The 11,032-nt window shown below is 46.3% G+C and overlaps 3 protein-coding genes across 3 annotated transcripts; all 3 read left to right on the top strand.

The window, feature by feature from the left end:
* Positions 1-515: 515 nt before the first annotated feature.
* LOC121453217 (chromatin target of PRMT1 protein-like) lies at positions 516-1,460 on the top strand. The gene has a single exon (XM_041659741.1). It carries the CDS (start codon positions 516-518, stop codon positions 1,458-1,460), a length of 945 nt encoding a protein of 314 aa, XP_041515675.1.
* Positions 1,461-4,967: 3,507 nt separating this feature from the next.
* On the top strand, positions 4,968-5,912 carry LOC121453218 (chromatin target of PRMT1 protein-like). The gene has a single exon (XM_041659742.1). It carries the CDS (start codon positions 4,968-4,970, stop codon positions 5,910-5,912), a length of 945 nt encoding a protein of 314 aa, XP_041515676.1.
* A 3,497-nt stretch (positions 5,913-9,409) lies between these two features.
* LOC121453219 (chromatin target of PRMT1 protein-like) lies at positions 9,410-10,354 on the top strand. The gene has a single exon (XM_041659743.1). The coding sequence runs from the start codon at positions 9,410-9,412 to the stop codon at positions 10,352-10,354; it is 945 nt and encodes a 314-aa protein (XP_041515677.1).
* The last annotated feature ends 678 nt before the right edge of the window (positions 10,355-11,032 follow it).

The raw sequence follows: 11,032 nt of genomic DNA on the forward strand, positions 1-11,032 counted from the left end.
AAAGTGGGAAAATAGTGACATTTCAATAGTATTTTAATAAATAGAGATTACCTAAAGATCTGAGAGTAAAAGAGTGCCATGGATCAGCCTAATGAGCAGATTTAGAAACCCACAATTTTAATCCCAGTAGCCACACCCTAACACACACTCTAATCCCATTGGTGCAGGCCTTTAGTCCCACCCCTAGAGGAGAATATAAAAAGGCGTGGAGACCTCTCTCAGACACAGTCTCTCTCATTGTGAGATATCTGGAGGTAGCAAGCTGGACTTGGCAGCACGGACTAGCACAAAGCAAAGGAAGGAGAGGGTGGGCCGGACAAGCAGAAGTGTCAGCGGACTAGGTAGCCAAGCGACCAGGAGTGAGCTTCGCATCATACCCTTTAGGCAAGCGCCTAACCCAAGCACCCAGCAAATAAACCCGAGTGGTTCTTGTCAGCTCAGATTCAGCAAACCCGGCCACAGCGGCCGCGAGAGGAGCCCTGGAGTCCAACTCCTTCGATTCTCAGGACCTGAAGATGGATGCACAGTCAGAACCGAAACTGGTGCTAAAAAGAACCACCAAGTTGTCTCTAAATGAGCGCTTTACTATGCTGCTGGAGAACAAACAGCCCACGCCAGTGACTATTCGGGCTTCGCTGCAGCAGCAGCAGGTAGCCAACGCCAGAAACAGAAGACTGGCCCAGCAGATGGAGAATAGACCCTCTGTTCGGGCAGCATCAAATTTGAGGCAGCGCCTGGGTAACAAGAGGAACATCCAGGCTCCCTTAGGCCTACCCAGAGGTGACCTGTCCAGGGGAGCGATTAGAGGACGAGGCCTGCCCAAAATCCAGGGAGGCTTTTGCCGAGGACGAGGAAGTGGAAGAGGAAGAGGAAGGGGAGGACTACGTGGGGGACTTGCCACCAGAAGCCTGCCAAGGGGCGGGTTGTCATTCCAAGGTCGAAGCCCACTCCTCCGAGGTGAACAAGACTTTACTGCCCCTCAAATGGACTCAAGAGGTGGTGCTGTTCCAGGTCCTGGAGGTCCTGGGAGAAGGGGCCGAGGGCATGCAGCTAGGGGTCGTGGTGGAATCGGTGGTAGAGGTCTGGCTGTGATAGGTTGGGGAAGAGGGAACTTTGGATGCCGTGGTCGAGGCAGAGGTGCCCGCACTAGCCCTGCATTGACCAAGGAGCAGCTGGACAAAGAACTGGATGCATATATGTCCAACACTAAAGCACGCCTGGATGCTGAGTTGGATGCCTACATGGCAGAGGCAGATTCTGAAACTGAAGCCTGCCTGGATGCTGAGTTGGATGCCTACATGGCAGAGGCAGATACTGAAACTGAAGCCTGCCTGGATGCTGAGATGGATGCCTACATGGCAGAGGCAGATACTGAAACTGAAGCCTGCCTGGATGCTGAGATGGATGCCTACATGGCAGAGGGAGATTCTGACACTGAAGCCTGCCTGCCTGCCTCTTAGACTCTCGGGAAATCACCACCGCTGTGCCTATGAAGAAATAGCCTTGAGCACCCATGAGAAGGACCCTGACTGAGGCCGGAAGGACTCACACCATGGGTTGTGGACTCCCTTGCCACCAGTGGGTGCCTTTCGTCTGTTCTGTTTACCTTTCGATGCTCTGTGAAATAAACCCCATTTCCCCTTGATTCGGCTGAGTTTGTTTTGTTGTTTATCCAGTCACCCAGACTTGGGTTTAAGCAGGAATGCGTTGGCCCTGTGAGGAGAACTTTTTTCCAGTCTCTGCCTCACCTGCTGTATACGCCGATAGTTTAATATTTCTTCTAATCACATTTATGATCCCAGAAAGAGTTCCCAGAAGCAGCCAGAGTTCTCACTGATGTGAGCTCTCTGGGTTAGAGTTCTACACCTTCCTTAAGAGCTGTGTGCTCACAGCTAAACTGAAGGTGTGTGTGCTATGTTGATGGTGAAGGTGGTAATTTGGAAATGTTGATAGTGCTCCTGAGTCAGGACCGGCGTACACGTTGTAGCCACTTTGATTTAGTCTTTGACATTGCATAGGACATGCTGAGCTGGATGTGTAGAATTTCCACCCTAAAATAACATTTTTTAACTTTTTTGGCCTTTGTGTCGTTTCCAAGAGATTTTTCACATTTAGTGAAAGAGAAGCCATTTGTGGTCGCCAAAGACACTCGGCTAGGAGAAGCTTTACAACCCAACTGCAGACATGCAGTTACCTATGTCCAGAACCAGTCTTGGTTCAATCTACAAAAATCGCTTTTTTTTTTGAACCTCTTGAAGGTTTGATTTTAACAATAATTTGTCAGCTGTTCAGTTTCAGTGGAATCCATTTATCTGGCTCGTTATAACAAACTGTTGTCTCATTCAAAAAATTTATCAGCACCCAATCATTAGGAAGTAGCCTAGAAAACTATGCACATTTCTCCCCTCCACCCAAAAATGGATTATGGATGTTGGTTTTTGTGTAATGTGTTAGTTACAATTTATTATGGATAATGCTTAGGGAAAATCTAAACAAAGCATCTTTGGTTAGATCCAAAGTTTTTGTTTTGCAAAACAAAGCCTGGGCGTTGGTGGCAATCAATTTAACCCCTACACTTGGGAGGCAGAAGCAGGCTGGTCTTAATGAGTTCAAGGTCAGCCTGGTCTAGAGAGCAACTTCCCGGACAGGTTCTATTGCTACTCAGAAACCCTGGCTCAAAAACCCACAATGGTGAAATAGAAGGAGACAGAGAGAGAGAGAGAGAGAGAGAGAGAGAGAGAGAGAGAGAGAGAGAGAGACAGAGAGAGACAGAGAGAGTAGAGAGATAAAATGAAAAAAAAATAAAAAAGATTATTGATCCAGTTTTTAGCACCTATTTGTTTTAAGTGTTTTGCAATTGGTTTAGTATTGTATACTGTATACAAATTTTGTATATTGATACAAACTTGAGGTCAATTTTAGTAAAACATGCTCTACATACATTTCCATTCTTGTGTGAGCTATTGTACCTCTACAGCTCATTTAATATAAATTAAAATAAATTTCTAGACTTTGAAAATTCTTATTGTCAATTAACTGTTTAATATAATAAAGAAATATAGGTTAGTAGTTAATCACCTAGTACAATTGAACTCAAAGTCGTCATACTAGGTATATTTTCAAGATGAAACAAAGGTAATTTAGAAGGATAGGTCATTTTCAAACACTTCAGAGATCTACAGAATATGGCAATTAAAATGTTTTAATAACCTTGGTTGTTCTCTGATGTGGGAAGGTCATATGTCTATCTGTTGCTTTCATTGAATAATTAATAAAGAAACTGCTTGGCCTGAAATGTCAGACGTAGGTGGGAGGAGTAGAGAGAACAGAACGCTGGGAAGAAGGGAAGTGAGCCTGACGCCATGCCTCTCCTCTCCAGGGCAGCCGCCACGGAGCCGGCCGCCAGGTCAGACGTGCTGAATCTTTCCCGGTAAGCCACCACATGGTGGTGCAACGCAGATTATTAGAAATGGGTTAATCAAGATGTGAGATTAGGCAATAAGAGGCTAGAACTAACGGGCCAAGCAGTGTTTAATAGAATACAGTTTGTGTGTTGTTATTTCGGGGCATAAGCTGACCAGGCGGCTGAGATCCAGGCGGCAGGCTCGCAGCCCAGAGCTCCTTGTACTCTTCTCTTTGTTTTGTTTTTTTTTAAATCTATTTATTTATTTATTATGTATACAATATTCTGTCTGTGTGTATGCCTGCAGGCCAGAAGAAGCACCAGACCTCATTACAGATGGTTGTGAGCCACCATGTCATTGCTGGGAATTGAACTCAGAACCTTTGGAAGAGCAGGCAATGCTCTTAACCACTGAGCCATCTCTCCAGCCCACTACACTTCTCTTTGTGACAATGAGACATGTCTGCTTCTTGCAGCTGCAATCTTCTTCAGAGAAGATAATGGACATGGAAGAAACTGCACATGGAGTTTACTTTCTCTGTGGCAAAAAGGAAGCCATCGGGCAAAATATGCCCTTGTCTCAACTGCTGACATGACATTGTCCTAAAGACAAGCAGGACACAGAATATCCTCCCTCACAGAAAAGCCTGTCGAATATGCTAGGCCTGAAGGCTGAAGATGAATGCCCCGATGCTACCAGAAACTCGGCTTGGGTTACTGTACGGGCAGACAGTTGTTTTCTGTCATTGCATGGTTTGGAAGTCGCCTGCTTGCACCTCCCGCTTACTCAGTTCCTGTTATTTCCTTCTTGGGTCTCTGAGGGAGTTGAGGATTTGATGGCTACAGCTCTAGTTTTCCAGAAAAAGAAAGCAAATTACGATAGAAAATCAATTAGGGAGAAAACTTTGAACCCAAATAGATAGGATAGAGGTGAAATCTTTCTCTGAATTTGTCAAACACAAATGGATGGGGCATTGTTGATGTATTTATTGCCTGTACTTATTGTATACACTCATATTCGTTATAGCCTTCTCTTTTCTCTTAGATAGAAAGTGGGAAAATAGTGACATTTCAATAGTATTTTAATAAATAGAGATTACCTAAAGATCTGAGAGTAAAAGAGTGCCATGGATCAGCCTAATGAGCAGATTTAGAAACCCACAATTTTAATCCCAGTAGCCACACCCTAACACACACTCTAATCCCATTGGTGCAGGCCTTTAGTCCCACCCCTAGAGGAGAATATAAAAAGGCGTGGAGACCTCTCTCAGACACAGTCTCTCTCATTGTGAGATATCTGGAGGTAGCAAGCTGGACTTGGCAGCACGGACTAGCACAAAGCAAAGGAAGGAGAGGGTGGGCCGGACAAGCAGAAGTGTCAGCGGACTAGGTAGCCAAGCGACCAGGAGTGAGCTTCGCATCATACCCTTTAGGCAAGCGCCTAACCCAAGCACCCAGCAAATAAACCCGAGTGGTTCTTGTCAGCTCAGATTCAGCAAACCCGGCCACAGCGGCCGCGAGAGGAGCCCTGGAGTCCAACTCCTTCGATTCTCAGGACCTGAAGATGGATGCACAGTCAGAACCGAAACTGGTGCTAAAAAGAACCACCAAGTTGTCTCTAAATGAGCGCTTTACTATGCTGCTGGAGAACAACCAGCCCACGCCAGTGACTATTCGGGCTTCGCTGCAGCAGCAGCAGGTAGCCAACGCCAGAAACAGAAGACTGGCCCAGCAGATGGAGAATAGACCCTCTGTTCGGGCAGCATCAAATTTGAGGCAGCGCCTGGGTAACAAGAGGAACATCCAGGCTCCCTTAGGCCTACCCAGAGGTGACCTGTCCAGGGGAGCGATTAGAGGACGAGGCCTGCCCAAAATCCAGGGAGGCTTTTGCCGAGGACGAGGAAGTGGAAGAGGAAGAGGAAGGGGAGGACTACGTGGGGGACTTGCCACCAGAAGCCTGCCAAGGGGCGGGTTGTCATTCCAAGGTCGAAGCCCACTCCTCCGAGGTGAACAAGACTTTACTGCCCCTCAAATGGACTCAAGAGGTGGTGCTGTTCCAGGTCCTGGAGGTCCTGGGAGAAGGGGCCGAGGGCATGCAGCTAGGGGTCGTGGTGGAATCGGTGGTAGAGGTCTGGCTGTGATAGGTTGGGGAAGAGGGAACTTTGGATGCCGTGGTCGAGGCAGAGGTGCCCGCACTAGCCCTGCATTGACCAAGGAGCAGCTGGACAAAGAACTGGATGCATATATGTCCAACACTAAAGCACGCCTGGATGCTGAGTTGGATGCCTACATGGCAGAGGCAGATTCTGAAACTGAAGCCTGCCTGGATGCTGAGTTGGATGCCTACATGGCAGAGGCAGATACTGAAACTGAAGCCTGCCTGGATGCTGAGATGGATGCCTACATGGCAGAGGCAGATACTGAAACTGAAGCCTGCCTGGATGCTGAGATGGATGCCTACATGGCAGAGGCAGATTCTGAAACTGAAGCCTGCCTGCCTGCCTCTTAGACTCTCGGGAAATCACCACCGCTGTGCCTATGAAGAAATAGCCTTGAGCACCCATGAGAAGGACCCTGACTGAGGCCGGAAGGACTCACACCATGGGTTGTGGACTCCCTTGCCACCAGTGGGTGCCTTTCGTCTGTTCTGTTTACCTTTCGATGCTCTGTGAAATAAACCCCATTTCCCCTTGATTCGGCTGAGTTTGTTTTGTTGTTTATCCAGTCACCCAGACTTGGGTTTAAGCAGGAATGCGTTGGCCCTGTGAGGAGAACTTTTTTCCAGTCTCTGCCTCACCTGCTGTATACGCCGATAGTTTAATATTTCTTCTAATCACATTTATGATCCCAGAAAGAGTTCCCAGAAGCAGCCAGAGTTCTCACTGATGTGAGCTCTCTGGGTTAGAGTTCTACACCTTCCTTAAGAGCTGTGTGCTCACAGCTAAACTGAAGGTGTGTGTGCTATGTTGATGGTGAAGGTGGTAATTTGGAAATGTTGATAGTGCTCCTGAGTCAGGACCGGCGTACACGTTGTAGCCACTTTGATTTAGTCTTTGACATTGCATAGGACATGCTGAGCTGGATGTGTAGAATTTCCACCCTAAAATAACATTTTTTAACTTTTTTGGCCTTTGTGTCGTTTCCAAGAGATTTTTCACATTTAGTGAAAGAGAAGCCATTTGTGGTCGCCAAAGACACTCGGCTAGGAGAAGCTTTACAACCCAACTGCAGACATGCAGTTACCTATGTCCAGAACCAGTCTTGGTTCAATCTACAAAAATCGCTTTTTTTTTTGAACCTCTTGAAGGTTTGATTTTAACAATAATTTGTCAGCTGTTCAGTTTCAGTGGAATCCATTTATCTGGCTCGTTATAACAAACTGTTGTCTCATTCAAAAAATTTATCAGCACCCAATCATTAGGAAGTAGCCTAGAAAACTATGCACATTTCTCCCCTCCACCCAAAAATGGATTATGGATGTTGGTTTTTGTGTAATGTGTTAGTTACAATTTATTATGGATAATGCTTAGGGAAAATCTAAACAAAGCATCTTTGGTTAGATCCAAAGTTTTTGTTTTGCAAAACAAAGCCTGGGCGTTGGTGGCAATCAATTTAACCCCTACACTTGGGAGGCAGAAGCAGGCTGGTCTTAATGAGTTCAAGGTCAGCCTGGTCTAGAGAGCAACTTCCCGGACAGGTTCTATTGCTACTCAGAAACCCTGGCTCAAAAACCCACAATGGTGAAATAGAAGGAGACAGAGAGAGAGAGAGAGCGAGAGAGAGAGAGAGAGAGAGAGAGAGAGAGACAGAGAGAGAAGAGAGATAAAATGAAAAAAAAAAATAAAAAAGATTATTGATCCAGTTTTTAGCACCTATTTGTTTTAAGTGTTTTGCAATTGGTTTAGTATTGTATACTGTATACAAATTTTGTATATTGATACAAACTTGAGGTCAATTTTAGTAAAACATGCTCTACATACATTTCCATTCTTGTGTGAGCTATTGTACCTCTACAGCTCATTTAATATAAATTAAAATAAATTTCTAGACTTTGAAAATTCTTATTGTCAATTAACTGTTTAATATAATAAAGAAATATAGGTTAGTAGTTAATCACCTAGTACAATTGAACTCAAAGTCGTCATACTAGGTATATTTTCAAGATGAAACAAAGGTAATTTAGAAGGATAGGTCATTTTCAAACACTTCAGAGATCTACAGAATATGGCAATTAAAATGTTTTAATAACCTTGGTTGTTCTCTGATGTGGGAAGGTCATATGTCTATCTGTTGCTTTCATTGAATAATTAATAAAGAAACTGCTTGGCCTGAAATGTCAGACGTAGGTGGGAGGAGTAGAGAGAACAGAACGCTGGGAAGAAGGGAAGTGAGCCTGACGCCATGCCTCTCCTCTCCAGGGCAGCCGCCACGGAGCCGGCCGCCAGGTCAGACGTGCTGAATCTTTCCCGGTAAGCCACCACATGGTGGTGCAACGCAGATTATTAGAAATGGGTTAATCAAGATGTGAGATTAGGCAATAAGAGGCTAGAACTAACGGGCCAAGCAGTGTTTAATAGAATACAGTTTGTGTGTTGTTATTTCGGGGCATAAGCTGACCAGGCGGCTGAGATCCAGGCGGCAGGCTCGCAGCCCAGAGCTCCTTGTACTCTTCTCTTTGTTTTGTTTTTTTTTAAATCTATTTATTTATTTATTATGTATACAATATTCTGTCTGTGTGTATGCCTGCAGGCCAGAAGAAGCACCAGACCTCATTACAGATGGTTGTGAGCCACCATGTCATTGCTGGGAATTGAACTCAGAACCTTTGGAAGAGCAGGCAATGCTCTTAACCACTGAGCCATCTCTCCAGCCCACTACACTTCTCTTTGTGACAATGAGACACAGCTCATTCTTGCAGCTGCAATCTTCTTCAGAGAAGATAATGGACATGGAAGAAACTGCACATGGAGTTTACTTTCTCTGTGGCAAAAAGGAAGCCATCGGGCAAAATATGCCCTTGTCTCAACTGCTGACATGACATTGTCCTAAAGACAAGCAGGACACAGAATATCCTCCCTCACAGAAAAGCCTGTCGAATATGCTAGGCCTGAAGGCTGAAGATGAATGCCCCGATGCTACCAGAAACTCGGCTTGGGTTACTGTACGGGCAGACAGTTGTTTTCTGTCATTGCATGGTTTGGAAGTCGCCTGCTTGCACCTCCCGCTTACTCAGTTCCTGTTATTTCCTTCTTGGGTCTCTGAGGGAGTTGAGGATTTGATGGCTACAGCTCTAGTTTTCCAGAAAAAGAAAGCAAATTACGATAGAAAATCAATTAGGGAGAAAACTTTGAACCCAAATAGATAGGATAGAGGTGAAATCTTTCTCTGAATTTGTCAAACACAAATGGATGGGGCATTGTTGATGTATTTATTGCCTGTACTTATTGTATACACTCATATTCGTTATAGCCTTCTCTTTTCTCTTAGATAGAAAGTGGGAAAATAGTGACATTTCAATAGTATTTTAATAAATAGAGATTACCTAAAGATCTGAGAGTAAAAGAGTGCCATGGATCAGCCTAATGAGCAGATTTAGAAACCCACAATTTTAATCCCAGTAGCCACACCCTAACACACACTCTAATCCCATTGGTGCAGGCCTTTAGTCCCACCCCTAGAGGAGAATATAAAAAGGCGTGGAGACCTCTCTCAGACACAGTCTCTCTCATTGTGAGATATCTGGAGGTAGCAAGCTGGACTTGGCAGCACGGACTAGCACAAAGCAAAGGAAGGAGAGGGTGGGCCGGACAAGCAGAAGTGTCAGCGGACTAGGTAGCCAAGCGACCAGGAGTGAGCTTCGCATCATACCCTTTAGGCAAGCGCCTAACCCAAGCACCCAGCAAATAAACCCGAGTGGTTCTTGTCAGCTCAGATTCAGCAAACCCGGCCACAGCGGCCGCGAGAGGAGCCCTGGAGTCCAACTCCTTCGATTCTCAGGACCTGAAGATGGATGCACAGTCAGAACCGAAACTGGTGCTAAAAAGAACCACCAAGTTGTCTCTAAATGAGCGCTTTACTATGCTGCTGGAGAACAACCAGCCCACGCCAGTGACTATTCGGGCTTCGCTGCAGCAGCAGCAGGTAGCCAACGCCAGAAACAGAAGACTGGCCCAGCAGATGGAGAATAGACCCTCTGTTCGGGCAGCATCAAATTTGAGGCAGCGCCTGGGTAACAAGAGGAACATCCAGGCTCCCTTAGGCCTACCCAGAGGTGACCTGTCCAGGGGAGCGATTAGAGGACGAGGCCTGCCCAAAATCCAGGGAGGCTTTTGCCGAGGACGAGGAAGTGGAAGAGGAAGAGGAAGGGGAGGACTACGTGGGGGACTTGCCACCAGAAGCCTGCCAAGGGGCGGGTTGTCATTCCAAGGTCGAAGCCCACTCCTCCGAGGTGAACAAGACTTTACTGCCCCTCAAATGGACTCAAGAGGTGGTGCTGTTCCAGGTCCTGGAGGTCCTGGGAGAAGGGGCCGAGGGCATGCAGCTAGGGGTCGTGGTGGAATCGGTGGTAGAGGTCTGGCTGTGATAGGTTGGGGAAGAGGGAACTTTGGATGCCGTGGTCGAGGCAGAGGTGCCCGCACTAGCCCTGCATTGACCAAGGAGCAGCTGGACAAAGAACTGGATGCATATATGTCCAACACTAAAGCACGCCTGGATGCTGAGTTGGATGCCTACATGGCAGAGGCAGATTCTGAAACTGAAGCCTGCCTGGATGCTGAGTTGGATGCCTACATGGCAGAGGCAGATACTGAAACTGAAGCCTGCCTGGATGCTGAGATGGATGCCTACATGGCAGAGGCAGATACTGAAACTGAAGCCTGCCTGGATGCTGAGATGGATGCCTACATGGCAGAGGCAGATTCTGAAACTGAAGCCTGCCTGCCTGCCTCTTAGACTCTCGGGAAATCACCACCGCTGTGCCTATGAAGAAATAGCCTTGAGCACCCATGAGAAGGACCCTGACTGAGGCCGGAAGGACTCACACCATGGGTTGTGGACTCCCTTGCCACCAGTGGGTGCCTTTCGTCTGTTCTGTTTACCTTTCGATGCTCTGTGAAATAAACCCCATTTCCCCTTGATTCGGCTGAGTTTGTTTTGTTGTTTATCCAGTCACCCAGACTTGGGTTTAAGCAGGAATGCGTTGGCCCTGTGAGGAGAACTTTTTTCCAGTCTCTGCCTCACCTGCTGTATACGCCGATAGTTTAATATTTCTTCTAATCACATTTATGATCCCAGAAAGAGTTCCCAGAAGCAGCCAGAGTTCTCACTGATGTGAGCTCTCTGGGTTAGAGTTCTACACCTTCCTTAAGAGCTGTGTGCTCACAGCTAAACTGAAGGTGTGTGTGCTATGTTGATGGTGAAGGTGGTAATTTGGAAATGTTGATAGTGCTCCTGAGTCAGGACCGGCGTACACGTTGTAGCCACTTTGATTTAGTCTTTGACATTGCATAGGACATGCTGAGCTGGATGTGTAGAATTTCCACCCTAAAATAACATTTTTTAACTTTTTTGGCCTTTGTGTCGTTTCCAAGAGATTTTTCACATTTAGTGAAAGAGAAGCCATTTGTGGTC

Source organism: Microtus oregoni, unplaced genomic scaffold, assembly GCF_018167655.1.
Source record: "Microtus oregoni isolate MIOR12 unplaced genomic scaffold, Mior012 000011F_ref0000422, whole genome shotgun sequence".
Taxonomy (NCBI): Eukaryota; Metazoa; Chordata; class Mammalia; order Rodentia; family Cricetidae; genus Microtus; species Microtus oregoni.

Coding starts and splice junctions, on each gene's coding strand:
- LOC121453217 (XM_041659741.1), top strand. CDS start 516: ATGGATGCACAGTCAGAACCGAAACTGGTGCTAAAAAGAACCACCAAG.
- LOC121453218 (XM_041659742.1), top strand. CDS start 4,968: ATGGATGCACAGTCAGAACCGAAACTGGTGCTAAAAAGAACCACCAAG.
- LOC121453219 (XM_041659743.1), top strand. CDS start 9,410: ATGGATGCACAGTCAGAACCGAAACTGGTGCTAAAAAGAACCACCAAG.